Genomic DNA, 22,451 nt, shown 5'->3' with positions numbered 1-22,451 from the left:
GAAAAAGTTTTTTTGTGTGTGTGTGTGTGTGTTTTGTTTTGTTTGTTTGGGTTTTTTTTTTCCTGTAGAAAAGTTCCTTCCTCTGGGAAGTTCCTGGGAAGGAACTGGTAAAAGGAGCTTTGTACCTAACAAGCCAAAGACCACAGTCATGTGCAGTGCCGGTGCAGTGACACATGTTTAAAAGAGTCCTATGAGAGAATGGAAACTTAAGCCTTAAAAAAGCTATGCATAATTAATTGTAGATTTAAAAAATAGGAGATCTAAGTGATTTTTAACTTGCCTTCATGCATAAAGAAGGCCATGGGTCTCTCCTGACTTGACAATCATTTCTGCCTCTAAGAAATTATGTCTGGAGCTGTCCCTTTCCAGTATATTTCAACCATCTTCTCCCGCTGTTCCTGGTAACAAGTTCTTTCAAAAAATGGAACTCTGTTTTCTGCTGGGAAAGACAGACAAAACAGTGTTGATTTCCCCACAGTCTCTTTCCCTTGAATCAGGTTACTTTTAGTTTTCTAGGCATATCTATTTTCTTTTAAAGTTTTTCCTCTCCCCTTCTCATGAACTGAGCTCAGTGATGATGGGTGGTAACCAAGAGATAATCAGATTCATGGATTAGACTCATTCAGTAAAGAAAATCTGTCAAGTTGCAGACATGAGCCTCTAATGTCAAAACAGCCCTCAAAACATCCTCAGAGTTGCCTCAAAACATCCTCAGAGTTGCCCATTGCTGAAAGCTAGGACTCTATTTGGGAGGTATCATTAAATGTTTTGTCTTCATGCTCTTTCTTAAACACATCAAGGTATGCAACATGGTTAGATAAATGGAGCTCAAGTCTAACATTTGTCCCTAGGTAACTACCAGTGCTTTGAGGGAGATTTTGAAGGTATTTGTTAAACATTGACTGTGTAAGTAAATATTAGATCTAGAGTTGGAAGCAGATTTAAAATTCTCTGGAGAAGAGAAGGCTGAGAGGGGATATGATTAACATGTATAAGTTGAGGAAGGCAGAATGCAGGGAGGAAGGGGACAAGCTACTTTCATTGGTGGCCAGCAATAGGACAAAGGGTAATGGCCACAAGCTGAAACACAGCAAGTTCCATCTCCAGGTGAGGAGGAACTTCTTTACTGTGAGGGTGACAGAGCAGTGGAACAGGCTGCCCAGGGAGGTTGTGGAGCCTCCTTCTCTGGAGGTCTTCAAACCCACCTGGATGTCACCCTGTGCCACATGCTCTATGTGTGCCTGCTTGAGCGGGAAGGTTGGACTAGATGATCTCTAGAGGTCCCTTCCAACCTGGAATATTCTGTGATTCTGTGTAAACTTGAGACCCTCCCTAAGAATCCAGGGAGATTGGATCAGCATTTTCTTTTAGTATTTCTTGAATGGGGAAATGGTAGGATGGTAGAAAAAGAAAAAAATAATTTATATAGAATAACAGCAGTTCTAGTGATGTAATTTCCAACCTTTACACCTAGCAATTCTCCTTCTGGACTGATGAATGATATTTCAACAATTTAATTTCAGAGATCAAAATCTCTATTTTTTCTGATGCAGCCTGTAGCAATTTAAATTTCTTATTCCCTGCTGTTACATCAGACTAGGACTCCTGGAACTTGAAATGCTATCTCCAATAAGGTTCATAATGTTAATCTCATTTGATTAGTTCTACTTATATTTGGAACTTGACCTTGTGTAAGAGTCTATAATTCCATTTGGCATCTTCCATTATGATTGCGAAAACTGCGAGTTTTGGCCTCGTGCCTTTTTTTTGTCCTTGATAGACTTAAGTGAAACCTGGCTCTGATCTTATGTGATTTGGTAGTACATTTTCAGAGGCAGAATTTTTCTTCCCATGTTTGAAGGACATCGTCATTGATCCACCCCTCAGCAGCAACTGCATGAACATTCTTCTTATTAATGAGGAACTGTGCAGACAACAATAAGAAGAATTTAAGTCAAATCAGTGATCTGAAGCTGTTTAGGTCTGCGTTAAATAAAGTGAGAATAAATTGATTTGGAGCTCTTCTTAAATATAGCAAAGACAATTGCTTGCAAGAAAAAGCAACAAACTGTGCTATTTTATTTGTTACTTAAACTCCCCAGGGCCGTGCTATGATAAGAAAGTACTTTCAAAAAGATCACACACTAACTGTTAGAGCAGAATATTGGCAGCTCACAAAAACTTTTATGGTATATGATTTCCTAGATTACCAGTCATTCAGTGTCCATTAGAAGGTGCCTACTGCATAATTTATTATAAACAGTGCTACAGTTGATGATACCAAACTGGGAGGAGTAGCTGATAGCCCTGAGGGCTGTGCTGCCATCCAGAGGGACCTGGACAGACTGGAGGACTGGGCGGTGAGAAACCTCATGAGGTTCAACAAGGGCAAGTGCAGGGTCCTGCACTTGGGGAGGAATAACCCTGGACACCAGTACAGATTAGGGGTGGACCTGCTGCAGAGCAGCCCYGCAGAGAGGGACCTGGGTGTCATGGTGGACGACAAGTTGACCATGAGGCAGCAGTGTGCCCTGGTGGCCAAGAAGGCCAACGGGATCCTGGGGTGCATTAAGAAGAGCGTCTCCAGCAGGTCGAGGGAAGTGATCATCCCCCTCTACTCAGCCCTGGTGAGGCCACATCTGGAGTACCGCATCCAGTTCTGGGCTCCCCAGTACAAGAGGGATGTGGAGCTGCTGGAGAGAGTCCAGCGCAGGGCTACCAGGATGATCAGGGGCCTGGAACATCTGCCCTATGAGCAAAGGCTGAGAGAGCTGGGCCTGTTCAGCCTGGAGAAGAGGAGGCTGAGGGGGGACCTGATCAGCGTGTATAAATACCTCAAGGGTGACAGTGAGGAGGAGGAGGCCGGCCTCTTTTCAGTGGTGGACAGCAATAGGACTAGAGGAAACAGCCACAAGCTGAGGCACCAAAAGTTCCACAGGAACTTGAGAAAACACTTTTTGACAGTGAGGGTGACAGAGCCCTGGAACAGGCTGCCCAGGGAGGTTGTGGAGTCTCCTTCTTTGGAGATCTTTAAAACCCGCTTGGATGCAGCCCTGTGCCACGTGCTCTAGGTGACCCTGCGTGAGCAGGGGGGTTGGACTTGATGACCTCTGAGGTCCCTTCCAACCTTGGGCATTCTATGATTCTATGAGTTGCCCCAGGGAGTAATGTGATGGTTCTTAAGATGCTATAATTACTGAAATAGGCTGCATGTGGAAAAAATATTAAAAAAAGGATTATGGAACCACCTTTAAATTGGCAGTGCTGCCACAATGTTCATAAAAATCTGAAAGTCGATCACAGAATTGCTCCATTCATGGACTGCAAAATGCCAGGAGGCCTGACACTCTAGAGGTGCATGTGAGATAAACATCTTTTTACAAATGTAGGTTAGCAGTCCTGAGAAAACAGTTCTGCATTTCCCAGTGTGCATCATAGACAATTTTGAGATAGAGCAGTATTTTGCAAACTACTTTATTTTTTGCATTGAAAGCAACCCAAATTGTTCCAAGGTGCCAAACCTTTCTGATAAACAGAGCCTAGAAATCACAATTTTCTTTCTTTTTTTTTTTTCTGTTTTTTTTTCTTGTTCCTGTTTTCACTGAGAGGCAACTTATATAAGAAACTTATTAGCATATGTTACATCAACAGTAATTATAGCAAATCTCAATTTGGAGCAGTGATATTTCAAAACATATAACAGTAATCCAACTTAATAGATTAAAAAAGATTCATCTGATCCGTTTGAAATTTGCCTGTAGAGTAAGCTGATTAGCTTTCACAGGTTATAAAAGTGCAGTGTGACACTGAGATCTCTTCAGAGTATCTTTGTACATTGGGTCCTTGATCATGGGAGCCTTACCTAACCATGACAACCCCTTGTGGAATAGGAGGATGATTTCACACCATAACAACACAGCACAGTGCTACCACAGAGTCCACATGGGGAGCCTCGAGAATCCAGCTGAGAGACAGATACATGTAGTCTAACAAATCCCACTCCTTAAGTTCCTTATGGCACTCAGCAAAAGTTCCTAACTGGAACTACTAGGTTTATACTACATTTCCTCTGCAGTTTTCATTAATTGCAGTTGTATATTTGTTACCTAACCTGGTATTTCTGGTAAACTTCTGAGTTTTCTATCATCAATGGTAAAACTAAGGGTTTGATTTCACTTGAATCAGAACTACAAAAAGTGGCCTTTTAAAGTGTGTTTCTTCCTTTAGCTCACTGTTTGGCTTATTGTCTTTTTTTTTCTCTCTTTTTCTCTTTTTTTTTTTCAGATAAATTTTGTATTTCTATTTAACATAGTTCGTATTTTAATGACAAAACTGAGAGCTTCGACCACTTCAGAAACAATACAATATAGGTAAGTTAGCTGATACTACTTGCTGTTTGTAATGTCAGGAAAGAACTGCCTTCCATGTCTTATCCTTCTTCCATCTTTGGGTAACAAGAGCAAAGATCTCCATCAAAGCACTGCCTGTAATCTATAGCAATATCCTTACTTTGTGTTCACAGATTACTGTTCAAGCCTCTATGTTTACAGTAGGGTTTGATGGTTGCTTTAACGTGTAGGGTGTAGGAATGAAGGATGTTTCTGCCCTCTCATTTGCTGGCACCAGCATTAATGTAGCCACTCATTGGATTTGTGTCAGGGCACTGACTGAATGAATCATTACATTTTAATGGGGTGGTATTTCAAGCAGATCAGTACCATGAGCTGGGTGATGGTGCAACCTCGTAAATTCTACAGTGACAGAAAGGAAGAGAAAGGAATGTTCAAACTAGAGCAGAAGTAAGGTGACCTGGCCCCTTCTGGCATCAGATCAGTCCCAAACAGTAATGAAAGAACATTCTTTGAGATCTACCAGGAAACAGTGAGTGCCCCTTCAACTCTTCCTACTTGCAGCATCTTGCAAGATGGGCCTTTAGAGCACAGTCTGGGCTCTTCTACAGATAAAGAAGTCCTCCCATTCTGTGAAATAGCATGGATTTTGTGGAGTAAGACAGCCGTGACCCTCTAAGTCATTTGGAAAGAAAATATTTACAAATATGCAAAGAGTACCAAGCTGAGGCCCGAATCCTCTTGTCCTCAAATCAGCCCAGTCTTCACTTTGGAAACAATTTTGCTGCATTAATGGGTTTTTATTTTATCTGTTTTCTTTTTTCTGTTGCTCCTGTATGGAGTTTAGGGCCAATTGTGAAGTTAATGCAATTCTCTAATTATCTTGTTTAATTATTTTTCGCCCATTAAGAAATTAAGGAAGAAAATGTCCCTTTCTCATGCTCAAACTTTTTGAGACAAAACAAGAACTAGCACTAAAAAAGAACTGGATTCAAAACTCATTGCATTTTTCTCTGTACTGCAGTTGGGAGGGATCATTAGACATATTAGATTCTGAGGCAATCTGAAGTAACTGTCTTCATCCTCGAACGATGATCTTATCTCTATTACAAACTCTCTGAGGTGATCTTCTCTCCCCTTTTCTAAATAGAAACCCTTTCAATTCCAAGCAAGCCTGGAGCAAGCCTTGTTGCTCTAAATCTGGCTACTCCAAAGCTTTGTTAAGCAAATATTAAATGATGTGGCAGGTATTTAAGACTATCAGTCTAATATGACACTATGTCTTTGTGCTCCATGCTTTCCTACCTTAAGGCTTCAGCCTGAAGCAAGTATTGGTGGTAGGACAGACACAGTCTGGAGGACAAAGAGAGAAAGGCAACGAGATAAAAAAGTTTCCATTTGACTGCTAGAGATCATGGTTTGGACTGAAACAGTCAGAATCTAAGGTAGAAGCCCTCCCAAAACACCTTTCTTCAAGCAGTCAGGTATTGATTAGAAACTGTTGCTACCAAATTCACCTATTACTTTTAAAAACAAATTGGAGGCTGTCATTCTTTCCCTGTTCCTCCTGCTACACTCTGTCCACCTTTTCAGCCATGTGATCAGCTTCCCTCTTACTTATTCCTCCCCTAGTTCTGGGAAACTTGTATCCTTCAGTGCTTGAGGCCCAAGCCTGACCTGGAAGGATGGAAGGAGCTTTCATCCTGGATTGTAGAATAAGATGGTCATGAGCTTTTAGATGGTTAATATATAGGCAGACTGAGAGGATCTGAAATTTGGATGTTCCCCTCAGTAAATGCTCATAATATTAGGCCATTCTGCAAAAACAGGCCTTCACTGCTGTCTGCAGAGAATGTACTAGCAAAATGCATTTTTTTGTATCTGTATATCTGTATCTGTATACCTGCGTGTATATCCATCCTAAGAGATGGAGATAGATACACACAGGTAGTACTAATATTGCCTAACTCTAGTCACTTGATTGGGACAGAAGTGGACACATATATATATATTTTTTTCTGAAAATGCCTCTTTCCTCCCGTGACTGTACATGCTGGACAGCCCTAAACAGACATGTCTTAAGACATCCTTCTGTTCTCTTCTTGCTTACTCATGTTCAACATATGCAGGTGCTGACCTGTGTTATGGAGGCACTCAAATTCCCCCTTCAGGTAATATAGATATTTAATTTTTGAATTGCTCTCAGAGTCCTGTTCTCTTTCCACAAAAGGAGGTATTTATTTGGATTGGATCTTTTTGCAGCAATTCAGATAACACTGTTGTTCAATCTTGTGTTCATTGGTATTTTCTCTTTCCTCCTCACAGGAAGGCAGTCAAGGCAACATTAGTCCTTCTTCCTCTGCTAGGCATCACCTATATGCTCTTCTTCGTCAATCCTGGTGAAGATGACATTTCACAGATTGTCTTCATCTATTTCAATTCCTTCCTGCAATCTTTTCAGGTAAGAGACTAAGTTTATAGCTGATATTAACTGCTGCTAGGAGGATCCTCTGTTCTTTAATTGTGAAGCTTTTAGCAATGAAGTCCATGACAGAAGTAACAGTTAAAAAGAATTCATCTTTGTAGTTCATACTTACTCAATAGATGCATGCAGCTCTCCTCTCAGATGCATATCAGAGGGATTCATCACCTTTAACATCAGTTTATATGTTAAGTCTTCAGATGAAGCTGTTCACCTAGGTTCCCTCTAATGAGAAAGATGATGATTCATCCCATTCTAAATTGACTGTGAGAGGAGGATGAATCAAACTCTCAAGGTACCTGTATCTCTTTAGAAAATACAGAGGGAGGTGAAATTTAGATGAGAAGTTGCTAAAGCAAAGGAAAACAACTCTTCTCTGTTAAGCTTGCTTGTGTCGCATAGACATGAGCTATATTACCTCCAATCTCATGCTAGTTCTCCTGCAGTGGTGCATACATTCAGCATGTATTATATACATGACAACTGTGTGAGGATTTGTATCCCATCCCCTCCTTTACTTCAATTTAATGGGAGTTTTGCCAGATTGTGTAAGGCAGTGGAAGGTGAGTAATTGCCCCAGCTCTCTGAACTTAGTGCAAAGCCAGACAGAACTTACTAAGTTTAGCCACATACTTCTGCTTAGATGTGTCCTGTGGCTTTGCCTCGGCCTTGAGACACTCTGGAACAGGGTATGACTGTGTTTGACATTAGTATGTTACTTCTGCAGGAATAGATGCTCTTGTGTTCAGGATATGGATACAAAGACAGAGCACATACACACTCTCAAACCAAATCTATGACTGCAGGTTTCAAAGGTTTTGAGCTCTAGATTACTATTTTTACTTTGAAACCCAAAACATCACACCAGAAGCACAAAATCCCAAAATAATGATGATCCTTTAAATCCATGAAGAGTAGGACTTTAACCCTTACCTATGAACTTATCCACATTTTTAATTTGATATATCTCCTGAAGCTTAATGTTTCCTGTTTATTTTTATTGTTAGTGATATGAAGATGTACGTAAGAAGTATAGCTTGGGATTCCCTCTGAGAATATCATTACAGTCATTGCTGAAAGCAAAAAGAATGGGACTGTACTAACAGATTTAAAACTTCAAGTGTCATCATGTCATCCTCTGAACTTCAATTATAGTCATTGCAGTCTTGGCAGTCATTAAAGAGGTCTAGTCATTACCGTCAATAGATCCTAGAGTGCATTTCAGCTCAGCTGAATATAAACAACCTGATTTGAAATATTTTCCCACACACAACCATCTAAGACCATTTGAAACCCCTTTGTGGTATCCTTGATATCCAACCACATAGAGCTGGTAGGCATGATACAAGATATGTGAGAAGCCTGTGACATTTTGAGAAGGCAGCTGGGATCTCTAGATATATTTTGGTGCAGTTGCCCCTTTAATCTAGATGCATTGCCATCTAGATTCTGCTTTCAAGCCTTATCTGTGAACTGCAATTCACCTTGTTCCACCTTGTATTTGCTGATTAAAGAGTAGGGTAGAAATTTGATCCATCTGTAAGTGGATGATCTCAACAAGAGCATAGGTATGCTCAGGATGATCTCAGGATAAAGCTCAATCCCCAGTTCAGCATGTTAAAATACTTACCTAATAATTGACTGTTTTCTATTGTTTCCAGGGTTTCTTTGTGTCAGTATTTTACTGCTTCTTGAATGGTGAGGTAAGTTGTATCCTCTGCCGTCAATGTAATTAATTCTTGGGAGGTGGATCCTACCTGACTGACTGATTTCAGGGAAATGAGATGTATCTGCACAAGGTCATAGTCACATCAGTATGGTACTCTTGAAGAAATTTCCCTTAATGTGCTTCTCAATTTCCCAACCCACTTTGTGGGTGACCTTTTTTCACAAAGCTTTATCAAAAGCAAGTTATCACGTGGGAAGTCAAGGCAGAGGAGAAGTCTCCTCGGATTATAAAAATTTATTCTACATTATCCGACTTCTTTGAAGTTTCTCATTAATTCCAAATACAATTTCTGGGTATATATGTGCATTACTTTTAGACTTGTTAAGGATATGCTGTAGATGACCTATTTTTGTAATAGGATTGCCCTGCTAAGTTAAGTCCTTTTTCTGTGTGGATATCTATCTCTGAATGAGATTTAAAGAAGAATGGGGGACAGGGTTGGTGCTGTTCTTCTGTGTTAATTTTGGGGACTGATACTCATGCAAGCAATGCCTCACTAATTCCTCTCAGTGTTTGACTTAATACCCTGAAGTGTGAGAGATTTATATCTTTTTCCCCTGCTTTTTCTGCCAGTGTCTCATTTATTGCATTGTGTGTCATCTTTATCCAATTAAATTCTGGGCCGCTGCAGAAATGAATTCCATCTCATAATTATTCCTGCTGTATAAGTATATTTCGCACGTGCTGCTATTTAATTTCATTGTGGAATCCCTGTGTGATATTATGAGAAAGAATAGCATGTCCTCTCACCCAGCTGCTCTGTAACATTTTCTATACCTCAGCCACTGAAGTGCCAGTATTTTTCTGGCTTGTCTTCTTATTCCTCCTTCTCCATCAGCTTTGGAGTGATGCAAAAAAGAATGAATGCTGCTTTCTCAACAAGGCACCTGCTATTTTTAGAGACTGGTAGTATTTTTAGTTGTCTTTCTAATCTTTCACTGAATTCTGACCACTACATTTGCCTCAATATATAGGAAGGTCAAATTTTCCCTGAAATATACAGAACCCTTAACTGTGGTTTAATGTTTAGCTCAAAAACTTGCCATATATCTAAGCTCCTTTGTGATCTTTTTCAACACACATATCTGTTTTGTGTGGCTCTGTGCTGTATCCTCTCCTGATGGGGTTAAAGGCACAAGAAGCTTCATATGTCCCTTCAGCAGGGGTTGTAATATTTCCCTGGTTTACATTGTTAATGCAGAATGAAAACCTTCCATGGAGGCAGTAAGGTTAGTGTGGTTTGGTTTATTTTCACCAGTGACACAGTGAATAGCTGGGAGTGGAACTTAGTGCCATCAACTTTGCAGGCAATCAGGACTTTACATTACCCTGGTAAGTTTCATTTTGTGGACCTAGGCAAGGGCCAGTAGGCAGTTCATCTTAGTTCATTCTTCGAGCTGTTGTGGGATTATTCCAGCTGTCTTGAAGTGGGTGAAATGTCTCCTTCTTCACTACAGCCATTTGAACCTCTCCACAGTCATAAATGAACCATAAATCAATCCATATGCTGTAACTTAGACGACTGCAAACATCATTAGTCTAGTAGAAGGTCAGAATGGTTCACTTCATGTATTTCTTCTTTGCCTTGATAACCCAGTCTAATAGCAAATCTGGAATATGATTTCCTTAACTGTGATTTTTATAGCTATGTCATACTACTGTTAGAGTTTAGATAGGTAGTTCTGTGGGAATCAGCTCAATGTTAAGATGTCCAGCTTGACTTTTGAGGCTTAGGCTTTCCAATTCCTGGAAGTAATCTGGTGTCTGAATTCTATTATAGTCAGTGGAGATATATATCTTTATTCAACTGCCTGCATATAGATCTCTAGTGCCACTTGAGCGGCCATATAGTATCTGAAGCAGATATGGCACAGCACCTGTAGAAGATGCAAACCTTCTGGAGACATAGTGGGAAGCCAAGTGGGACACAGGGGGCTTCCCACATAGTACTAGCTCTCAAGATAATTCAATAATTCAAGCCTCTAGTCAGTACAGTTAATACAATCTCTTTCTCATCAACTTCTCCTACAATAGCCATCAGTATTTTTTCATCTGAGCAATGCTAGACTTCACTGACAGTATGACCTAGCTCTTTAGTGTCTATAATGCTTGCCTAGAGGCTGATCTCATTTGTGCACACTGATATACACCTAAATCGGTGAGCTAAATTCCTACAATATCCATATGGTTATATCTAATATAAAGCTTTCTCTTGCTTGGTTAGATAATTGCAATACCTACTTCTTTGAGATTTATGACAAGGGTGAGTGCTGCAAATATTACAAAGTTTTCTCCTTCAAGACCATAGAAGGACTTCGGACTCATCTTAAAGTACAGAGGAAATGTCTTTAAAGTATCATAAAGATTTAAAATGATGAGATTTCAATCCTGTTCCAGCTTCAGCTCTCCATAACCTAGAAACAAGTAGAAAATTCAATGAAGTATAAATAACTATTCTTAGAGCCTTCTGAGTTTGTGATTACATTGTCCAGAATTGTGAAGTTTGTAACAGTATACAGTTAGAAAAGTTCTCGTTACTAACAGTGCCTATTCTCAGCAGATCATCACATGCTCATAAAGCATTCCTCACAGGTTATGTTGCTCAGATCACACTCTTGATCTGAACAACAGATTCACATTACTTGTATTAAGAACTTGCAGTAACGTTGTATGCTTTCTCCTTGTGGAATAAATGTACTGCACAGACTACACTGCCACTAAAGGCACCAAGGATGTGGTTCATACCACAAGTCACCAAAATCTCCATTTTTGCCAGACTGACACATATCATGTCTTCTTGACACTTCCAGGGTTCATCTGTATTCTCTCTTCATTTGTGCTCTTATCGCTGACATTGTTAAACAAAGCAAAAAAAATCATTTGGCCTTCAGTTACTTGAATAGGATTGCATGCAAATTATGGCATGCCACAATGTCTCATATGTGAATATGAGGTCCTTCAGAAGGCTTATGAGTCCAGCTGGTGTCATGAGAAGCCATTTATCAGTCTTGATTCCTCTCTATTAACTTATTTTATTCTATTCACCCCTACTAACTTACTTTTTCCTTTCTCTCTTTATTTTTATCTGTACTGTTTCTTGTTTGCTCAACCAGCTCTTTCCTTGACCTTCTGGTTCTATTATATTTCAATTATTGGTAAAATGTTTTGTGCAGCATATAGAACAGGAGCCTCTAGAACAACTGATGAATGAGATTTTTTACACTCATAATTGACCAAAGGCATTGACCTTTCTTACTGACCGTTCATAAGGACTTTTCTGTGTTTGTGCACACTTTCACTTAGCATTTTTCAAGGACAATTACAACTGCGCTTGCGTCTTATAAACCATATGAAAGAAAAGATGTAAGTGAGGTCTAGTTCCTGTGACAGTAGGTAAGGAGAACTGAACTCCAGATATGAGATATGAAAAGGTTGAGCATTGTAATTAAGAGGTCCAAAGAGATGTGTAAAGCTAGATTCCTTAACCACTCACTTTCTTAGACATATTCAAAACATCTGGATAAGGCCCTGACATAATTTCACAATTGTATATAATTTTTAAGGTACACTTACTTTGATAAGAGGTTTGGACTAGATGCCTTCTGAGGCCTTTTCCAACCTTAATTTTTCTATAATTCCATGAAACATATGTGCATATAAAGGTGGCTGCCCTTCATTTCCAAGTATGTCTCAGAGGGATACTTAACCAGCAAGGGCCTTGTCTGAAATTATTCTGCAAAGCATGAAATCTCAACTCGATCAGACCTCATGTTCCACTATTATCTGGTCTGTATCAAAAATGAGCTATGAATTAGCATTTAAGATGTAAATCAATTAGCTGACTTAGAGAAGAACCATAGCCAGTGAGGAGTAGAAAGGTTACTTCATTGGATGGCACAATAAACTATTCTCATAACAAGGTGCAAGGCAAGGATAAATATGTTTAATTTTTTGTATTGACCCTTTACCCAGGCACCATCTGTCTCTCAAAATCTATTAAGCTCAAAGTAGCTTATTTTGATCTGATCTTCTTGGGAGGTTATTCATTATAATTGCCAAGTATGAATCATCACCTAAATGGTTAGTCATCCACCTGCCCATCAATCTAAGCAGACTTCACATTATTCATTCTGAACCCAAAGGACATGCATTAAGCGTTCCTCCAAATCACTGCATAAATATGAATATGGGGGTGGACTAGAAGGCTAAAGCTTAATCTTCCATAATGATTGCTTTCTGATCAAAGTGGCCCAATGATGTCGGTGTAAAAGTACTGCTCCTGAATGCCCCTCAGGATCTGTGTAAAGCCAACTCAAGGAACCAAACCTTCCCTTTGGGACCAGCAAGCAACAGTTCATTCCAGGGCTGCACTCTCTTCTATATATGTTTTTTCCACAACCAGGTGTGTCCTTGTAGAAAGTCACCTTCATTGATGTGACTGCAACTTTCTAGTCTGACAGGTACTGTAGAACTATCCACCCATTGCAGCGATATGTGAAATTGCTGCCAGAAACTCTGATTCCCAAAGAATGAATGTATTGCAGAGCAGTGAAATGGAAGTTTTTACAGCATAAAATAATCTTAACAGTACATAAAATACTACTGTAATGTAGGCTATTTGGGGGAAAAAATGGTCTATGTAAGCTATATTCTCCTAAGATTACAGAATACATTGCCATAATTCTTTTGGGCTCTACTTCCTCTCCCAATGCTAAGAAGGTTAAGACCAGTAATGCGTGTACAGAGATGGTGGACTGGTTCTTTTGTCTAACAGTAACATGGGGCTTGAGGATTTGGCTTTACTGGGAACCTTGTAAAGCCATACAAATAGGGTGAAAGATGGTTGTAGAACACAGGTATATTCAATAAGTGTATAGAAAAATGCATAAAAACATACTGACATTTCTCCAAGTATTTTAGAAACAACCAAGAGTTTACTAGTTCCTCTCCTACAAATCTGCAGATCAATCACTCCAGTGAACTCTGTATTTAGGAAATTAAGAAAGACTTGCATATCCTTTCCCTTTTGCTAATCTGGACATTACCGAAAGTACCTCTTCCTCATCCACAGTGAAAGTGAATGAATCTTCACCAACTTTGATATAATTTGCAACACCATACATAACCAAAGATGTTTAAAGTCCAAAGTTATCTAAGATTACCAAAGAGATCCAAAGCTTAGAACAAAACGTAGGTGAAATTTGCTGAATTCATCACTGAGAAATATTCTCATGGAGCAAAAACTTTCTTTCTGACTAGATGTGATCTGTACTATGTGAAATTTTGAGAACTCCTAGGTCTCTTTGCTTAGGTAACCCAATTAGGAAAGAGAAACAATCACCCTATGATTTCTACCTATCTACCCCACAACCTGAATTCTTTCTCTCGACTGTCAGAAAACATGCCTTGTGAAAAAAATGGCCACGGTCTGCAGGCCTAATATTTGGTAAATCTGACCACATATTCAGGAACTGTGATTATTTGAAGTCAGCAGAATGCAGAGATGTAAAAAAGGGATTTAAAGAGAGTAACAGCAGGAAAAAAAGGCAGACCAAAGGCCAACACAGAACTAATTTGTCTGTTCAGCATCACTTTGTCTTTTCAAGCAACTGAAGTTATATAGAGATCAAGCTGATAATTTGTATTCATGAGACTGCTTATTAAGCTTTAACCACTTGTAATAGTGGTTATGATTCTGCATGAAACTTGGAGCTATTAAAGGCAAGTGCTATTAATTTTGAGTCACAGATGTGTTGATTCGAACTCTAGAACATGGTATTGACTCTACAAATGCTTAATGGATAGGCATAGTTGCTCTTAGGGAGATTAACAGCCAGATTCTAAGTTGCTATTTTGCTTTATCTGTTTTTTTTTTTTATTACTTTCTGTGCATAACAGCTTCTTTGGTGTGTGGTTTTTGTTTTTTTTTTTTCAACATGTTATTATAGCAGCCAGTTGTTTTTCTTTTCTAATCTGAACTTAAGCTAGCTTTTTGTCTCTGAGTTGAGTTGTAGGAGACAAATTTGAGCATAACCTACTCTGCTTGCTCTCTGGCCACTTCCTAATTACAGTGACTCACTCTATCGTTAAGAAATGTATTTCATCTTGTAAGTTCAGAGTCCATGTGCCCAACCCACTAGAAATGGTTCTGGCTATGCAAGAAGACAGCACTTTTGCTACTATTTTTTATCCTTTCTCAAAATTCATAACCAAACAATATCATAAAGCCATTCAGACAACTGCTTGTTTAGACTCACATCTTTATCTCCAGGTGAATCTTTTTGACTTGATTGGTTTGAAGCTCAAATGATAAATCTAGTCTGGCTTCACTGGCTGAGTAAGTATCTGTTCACACAAGTTACTAAGAAACACAAAAAGGCCCGGAAGTGACTCTCCTTTTCACTGACCCAGCAAAATACTGTTTCAGGAGTACCTTGGATACCTGGATTCATAGGACTCTCAGCCTGCTATTAATATTAGCAAGGTTGTACTGTGTAGAGAGATTTTTTATCTGTGCTTGAATCAGTGACGAAGTTCAGGTCTTTGTTGGACCTAAGTGGGTCACAGACTTAATGTGCAAGGCAGAATTAGACTCAAGCAGGAATATTAAAAAAAAAAAAAAAAAAAAAAAAAAAAAAAAAATTATTTTGTCACATTTGGAGAGAAATGAGCATTTTAGAGGCAATATCTATCTACAAAGCAAATCCCATGTTCTTCCTGGGGCAATTTCAACAAATTGCATATCCCTCTAACACTTTTCCTGCTATTTATTCACCTTAGGGTGACAGACACTTAGCTAGGCTCACATTGCCTCTGCATCTACCTGCCTTAAGTGTCAGAGTACTTAAGTAGCCTGTCTCAGGTCCAGCAGCATGATCCAGGGCACCTCAGTGCTCAAGAGAGCTGCAGTATTCTCCCAGTAAAGTGCCCAAGAAGGTGTCAAAACTATTTTCTAAGACTCACAGGTTTAAAATAGGGAATCTTTCATGGGCAAAACTGTTAAGAGCTGATAGGAGAGGGCTATAAGACTATAAGACCATAGTACTGCAGAGTTTCTAAGTAGCATTGCAGACTCTGGGACTGTCTAAGACCCTGAAGGCCCACCAAGACATGGGAGGAGAAAAACAATCTGAGAGATGGAGTCTAGACCTCTCCTACCCATGCCCTCCTTATAAACTGTCACCAGGCCATCATTCCTGCTAATCTAAGACACTGAGTACTAACAATATGGGGCCTGCGTTGGAAATATCTTTTCTACTTGAGCTCATCAACACAATGTGTTTGAGCAGCACTGTGTATGCAGTGTGTTAGAGCTGGTCTGAGGCTGGTATTGGTTCCTCAGGTTCCTTGGTTCCTCAAGTCTGTGCTCCTTGTGTTTTGAGCATGCTTCACTCTGCACCCAAAGGCAAAGTACAGGCTTTAAAAGAAAGCTAGTGGCTGTGTAGTCGTGGAGAGCTATTTCAATCCTCTCTTCCCTGAAGTCCTAGTGGTGATACACCCACGATGGCTTTGTTGTGCCTTACTCAGGTGCTGATAGCTGAGAAGCTGTGTCAGCATGGGTTTTGCACAGGCTATGCAAGCTCATCCCAGGCCTCTACAGTTGCCATGGCAGCTGATCCATGTTGAGATCTACTCTACTACAACATCACTGCTGTTAATATCCAAGCTTCAGCATGCAGTTGGTAAAATGGGGAGAACAGTCCCTTCCCCTGCAATGAACATAATTGCATTAAGGACTGAAAAATATTCAGGGTATCAATGTCGCCTAAATTTATCTAAATTTATAATCCAGACATCTAAAGCTTGGTTAGTTATATTCTTCATCAGACCACAGAATCTGGCCTGTTTTGGACATCGGCTTTAGGAGAAAATGAGTCATACCTTTTGACTGAATTATCTGGTTCTTTGTTAGTTATAAAAAGAAATATGGGTCACTAGTTTAAAGGTAATGTCTACATTGTATTATTCATGACACCACCTTCTCAAAGGTATCTTTTTTAGGAGTCTCTGATTTAGTATAGAGGCTGGAATATTAAAATACACTTTTTTAAATTTTACTGGATTTCATGTTGAAAGTTGAATGTCAGTATCCCTCTCAAGTGTCATGATTATATTTAGTGATTGACTGTCCAAGAAGCTGGGTCAAAATTCATTTAATCTCATTTTGTCTACTTACCTTGCTGTTCAGGTAAAAGGTATAAATAATTCTCAAGTCTCCAGTCATTTGAGGTCACCAGGTATACTCAGAAACTGATCTAAAAGCTGTTAAATTTCATTCCAGATTATTATTCTGAGTCTTCTCTGCTAGTGGTTTGGCAGGAAGAGGTTACAGTCTGCTTTAAGAGTATCCATTAGCTTTCCCTCCCACTGTGTGTGAGGGTAGGTTCCCATCCTCTGCTTTTCTCTACACTGTTTACATATATATTTGAGCCTGGACTTCTTCTTTAGTCCATGCAATAAAATAGACACTTTTATTTACTGTCTATCTGTTTTATGCTTCTGTTGGGGATGACTTTACATTGACTGTGCAGAACCACTCTCCATTGTCTATATAGGCAGCCTACAGAAATAAGCTCAGGTGTGTTTTCCTGCATTGTAGATACCAATGTTTAGTTAGATGATTTATGATTATTCTCTTCCTTAAAATGGGAAGTGTGAACAATTCCACCACCTAAGAAAGGTCTATCTAAGAAATCCATCAAGCAGATGCCCCTTGAGGGCTTGAATGCCGAAGCTAAGGTGATTATTGCCTTTGGAAATAAGCTGGGGAATTTAGGACATCTACATGAAGCTGGGCAGATATGACACAGATATTTGGGAGATATATGGGAAGCCTATGCTTCTCGCAGCGTGCAGTGCCCAAAAGAATATCAATAGGACTGGGTGCCCCTGCTTGGGCAGTTGAATCAAGCCCCAAGTCTATCAGTGGCTTGCGCTTGTCATCATTTGTTTACATGTGGTCTAGTGTCCCTTGAAAGGTCATCCTCTGAATAATCTAGATATTTAAATCCTTTCCTTTTTCTTTCACCAGGTTCGTTCTGCTGCCAGGAAAAGATGGCACCGTTGGCAAGATCACCACTCCCTCCGAGTCCGTGTGGCACGTGCCATGTCTATCCCCACATCTCCCACACGAATCAGCTTCCATAGCATCAAACAGACAGCAGCCGTGTGATATGCCCCACGCATACATGCACCACCCGGTGGCCTTCAGGGTTCTTCTTTCTTCACTCTCCCCAAACCCTTTTCTTCGTTCTTTCTTCTGCACTGTGCTCTTCTGCAATGGGATGCCCATCATATTTTTGTAGACTCTCATTCCCCACACTCATGATGCTGCTTTGAGGCAACCAGGCAAAAACCTCCTGGAATGGATGGTGTGGGAGCAGATTCAAAGAAGAAAGAGATTCAGCACTGATTGTATCTTGTGGAAGTTCACAGTACAAAATCTGAAACAGCACAGTGCCAGGAACAATCGATTTTTTTCTCTTTTTTTTTTTCCTTTTTCCTTCATGTATTGTGGTGAACAAAAACTATTTTTATCATACTGTCCATCTCATCCTGTACATTGGCTCCTAATGATTTTGACAGTTAGGTGTGTAAATAGTCTGTCTTCTGGATTCTTTGTAAAAGTTTATTCTTTGCAGAACTGGCATTTGAGAACATGTGGCAGCAAGAAAAAGATGATCTGAGAGATAGTGTGGGAAATCCAAATTTATTTACCTTGCCCATTTATCCTTTTGTTAGACTGGGAGTTGAGCAGGGCATCACTGGACTGTGTGAAAAACAGCACTTTGCCTTGCAAGAGCCCATGCCCTGTTCATGAATAAAGTTTTAATAAAGTCTGCAATATCTCTAAACAGCTCCATAAAATACCTATATTCCTTTTATTCCTATGTTTGACAAAATGTAAGTAACCTTTGTAAAGTTTTTGTTTGATTTCACCTACAAGGATTGAGGTGGAGACGGACAGCAGAACATGTTTTCTGTGTTTAAAAATTATAAAAGGGAAGCACTGTAAACAGAACAATAACAAGAAAGAAGGTGTTTGCATTATGATGATAGTGCTATGTGCTGCACAGAGATTATCTATTCAGCATTTTGAATTACAGCAGATGTATTTACTAGGCTTTTTATGTAATGTTCAGAAATACTGTATATTTTCAATAATAAACACTACTCTGGGTTGGTTTCAATAAAATTAGGCATTGAATTTTTTTTACTCTGGAAAGGAAGAAAAGACTTGGATACCAGTAGCTTTGAAAATCTTTTTGTATTCAAGCTCAAGGAAAGAAAACTTTTTTGGTAAAGAGTGGATGAGAAGAACAAACACAAGACAAAAACTCAGTAAGAAAATAGTTAATGAATAGTGTATGGCCGTGAATCATGTCCATTCTCAGCTCATCCTATTAAACTGGACTCATCATTGATCTCACTTGTGATATTTAGGAAATGTAAATTAACAAACTAAAATTGCATAGATTTCCCCCATCCAAAATCTCTTTTAAGTTCATGTGCTTCAATGACATGACTGAGGAAGGAGGGAGAAAAAAAGGTTGAAGATTCTGCATAGTAGACCTAATATGTATGCCCAAGAGAAGGAGTAGGACAGTTTAAATGTAGTCCTCTGTTTCACATGCCAGTTAACATGACAGGTCCCCATTTAGCAAAGGTACTTGTAACATTGGAAATGTACCACTCGCTGCTCATCTGTCAATGCCTTGTTTGAGTTCTGCAAAGTGATGCAAACCACGTTTGCTGGGAAACAAGTGTCCAATGGGAGAGAACTGTATTAGGTAAGGGTGCTTTTAAGCATTGCACACATTACTAGTTATGCAGGGCCTCCTCATATTTTGTATTTGAAGAGACAGGTACATCCACAGGCTAGAAATTTGATTTTGATTAACAACATAAATGTGATGATGCTAGGTGACCCTAGTTGCCAGGAGGAAATACATGAGTTGAAGACAGCTCAAGTCTGTTACAGTCCTCAAAGTTCTTTTGGTTAGTTGTTCATTTTTTATATATCAAGGAGGCTAAGGAGAGAAAAATCTTTAAACAAGTGTATCTTGTTGCTTAGCATGGTTTTCTGACAAAAGCTTACAGTTCCCTAGAGTTCAGATGGCTGATATAATCTTCCATCATCCATTAATTGTGGAAGATAAATTGCTGTGTCCTGAATTTGACTTGACCAGAAATGGACAGTCAACCCAAGAGGATGTTGGTGGGGATTCAGGTCACTCCAGACAGCAGGATGTGCTAATGGCTGCATGGACCATGGCAAGGAGAGAAGACATGACTAAAGGCCTGAAGGGACCAATATAAACAGTTTTCACTGCTAGGGTTTGCCAAGACCTGTTGGAGCAGGATTGATTTCTGCCTGGGCAACTATCCTCCGAAATCATTCATAACATGTAGCGTTGATGATTCAGATGTGGCTTTTGGCTCTACAGAATATGTCTCAGCTATGCCAAGAAACTGGTTGTGAGGAAAATGGACTGAACTGGTGTATATGTGTGTTTGTATGAGAACCATGATCAATTTAATTTTCATTTACAATATATTATGTATAAACATATATAGGAAAACAATTCTTCTTGTTTCCACTGAACTACATGAAAGTGAAACTCTATCACTCAAGTACTTGAAACAGCATTTATATGAGCTCTTCTAGGGAATGTTCTTCAGAGCCAAATGTTGCACTTTCCATGTGCATGTGCCAGCTGGCATGTGAGAGCAAGTACCACTGCTTACTTCAAATCTCAGCTAATTGCTTCCTCCTGACACTGTTTAAAACTTTTTTTTACCCACCTCCTTTGTGGTAAATCTGCAGTTCCAGCTTGCAGTGGAGAGGGCACATTGTCTCCTCCTTACTATTCCTCTTGAGAGTCAATGATGCTGCATTATAGCTTATTTGGATATGAGGATGTCAGCTTGGGGATTTGGTTTGATACTGAGGTTTGAAGAGAGGTTTTGAGAGTCATTCTTATGGGATTTTGTATCAGATGGAAAAATCAGTTATAAATTAATAGCTTTGAACCTCCTTTGCCATTTCTTTTTGCTTCCAGACTGAGCCTCAGCCCTCAGAAAATGCCAGTGAAAATCCTCTGCATCTGGCATGAAGCATTAAGCAGATCATAGCAGAATCATTCTCAAAGGTAAAATTGAAAAGTACCAGCAAAGAATAAAATAACAATTTGCCATTCTTAAAGGTCATCTGGCAAATCTGGCAGCCAGCTCTTGTAGGAGAATGAGGAATAGGGAGGGATGAGTCCAAAAGCATCCATCTGCTGGAAGAAAAGAAGGGAGCTTGTACCCTGGAGCACAGAACGCAGTCCAACCTCAGTATCAGAGGAAGAAGAGAGAAACTTACTCCTTTTTGCAGAGTGAATCTGTGGTCAGGTATTAAGGTTCAGTTTAAGGTGATGGTCACAAGAGTCAACACAGCAACTCACCAGTGTCCCTTGGGAAATTCTTCCCAGGATGGCACAAGCGACTCCGAGGACAGGTTGCACATAGGCTTCTCTTCACAAATTAAAATCACCTTCAGGGCTTACAGCATCCTGAGGGAAGTAGGTACGAGGAAGAACTGCTAAATGTTTCCCATTTAATAGATAAATAGACATGCTCATCATTGCCTTGTTGGGAAGGCCACTGCTCAAGTAAACAAGTAACTTGCTTTTTCTGGGGAAGGGTTGGGAGAGAAAGGAGAGCCTTAGAATCAATTTCTGCCCACAGACCAGACTTTTATTATAAAATGGCACATATCTCCAATGAGTTCTGAAATGTTCCTGTGCTAACACAGTTTGGACTACTCCTGAGTGCCATAGTTTGGACTCATGTGTGAGGCCGTTGATGATGATGAGGTGGTTGTTTCCTGAGACCTTGCAACTCTTGCTAGGAGTACTTATGATCCTAACTCGCTGTCATGGTGGTCGTGTGCTTGCTTTGCAACATGAGCAAGTGCTGTGGGCGAGCAAGTTCTTGGGAAGAAATGATGCTGTAAAGCTGGAGATGAGTCACGCTGGTCTGCGTACAGCAGAGGGGAAGCTGTGTAAGGAGCAGCCAGCTTCTGACCACCCTGCTCTTTGCCTCGCTGTGTCACCTGCAGTGTAGATATCTGCTCTGCTCTTACACTTTCCTTATAGTCCTTGGAGAGAAACAGGCATTTTTAGGGCATGAATTTGGCTGACCTACTTTCCGATGAGCTGAATCATGTGCTGCACTTCACTGATGTTTTGGCTAGATCTCTGAGGAGCCCTGTGCAGCACAGATATCTGTATTCTGCTGGATGATTTCCACCCTACAAATCTAATTTTTACAGGAGAATTTTTACTAATTTACATACAAATTCTGTTGGGAATATGGTCCTCTGAGTCTCAGGTCCTCAAACAGAAAATAGCATTTTCCTATCCAGAAAAGGATACTACAGTTCATGACTGAAAGTCTCACAGAAACCCTTAGGCTGGTTCACCTTGCTCTTTTTATTATTTTTTATTTTTTATTTAAGGCAGAATAAATGGAAGAGAACAAGCATCTCAGAAGAAACTTTTGGAAAAAAAAATGGGCAATGCTTGTAAATTTTGGATCGATAGCTAAAATACAAAATACACATCTAAAGCAAAAGAAAAAAGTGCATCATCTTTATGTGGATGGAATCTACATTGATTTCTTAAGTTTCTCCACTTGATAATTGGTATAGCAGGAAGAAAACATTCCTGATTAGTATAATTACTATAGAGCAGTGCTGCAGTGACCCTTAAACTATGAAAAGGCAAAGCTTTAAAAAAGCTTTCATAAAAATCTAATGACTTTCCCGGATGCTAATGAGCAAGACAGTTCCCACGAAGAGTATCTGCACACAGAAGTCTCTAAAGGCTGTGAAATGAACCCTCTG

General features: G+C 39.7%; 1 protein-coding gene across 2 annotated transcripts in view; it reads left to right on the top strand.

The window, feature by feature from the left end:
• CRHR2 (corticotropin releasing hormone receptor 2) overlaps positions 1–18,590 on the top strand; it is a 94,152-nt gene extending 75,562 nt beyond the window's left edge. For both annotated transcript variants that reach the window (XM_026051925.1, XM_026051926.1), the window contains 4 exons: positions 4,285–4,370; positions 6,675–6,810; positions 8,493–8,534; positions 17,592–18,590. In XM_026051925.1, the coding sequence (XP_025907710.1) occupies positions 4,285–4,370; positions 6,675–6,810; positions 8,493–8,534; positions 17,592–17,732 (405 nt within the window). In that variant the 3' untranslated portion in view covers positions 17,733–18,590. The remainder of the gene's footprint in view (positions 1–4,284; positions 4,371–6,674; positions 6,811–8,492; positions 8,535–17,591) is intronic.
• The last annotated feature ends 3,861 nt before the right edge of the window (positions 18,591–22,451 follow it).

Source organism: Nothoprocta perdicaria, unplaced genomic scaffold (genome assembly GCF_003342845.1).
Source record: "Nothoprocta perdicaria isolate Ctin4 unplaced genomic scaffold, notPer1 scaffold_80, whole genome shotgun sequence".
NCBI classification, from domain to species: domain Eukaryota; kingdom Metazoa; phylum Chordata; class Aves; order Tinamiformes; family Tinamidae; genus Nothoprocta; species Nothoprocta perdicaria.
Note: the sequence above shows the minus strand (reverse complement) of the source record. Positions and strands in the feature narration are given on the sequence as shown.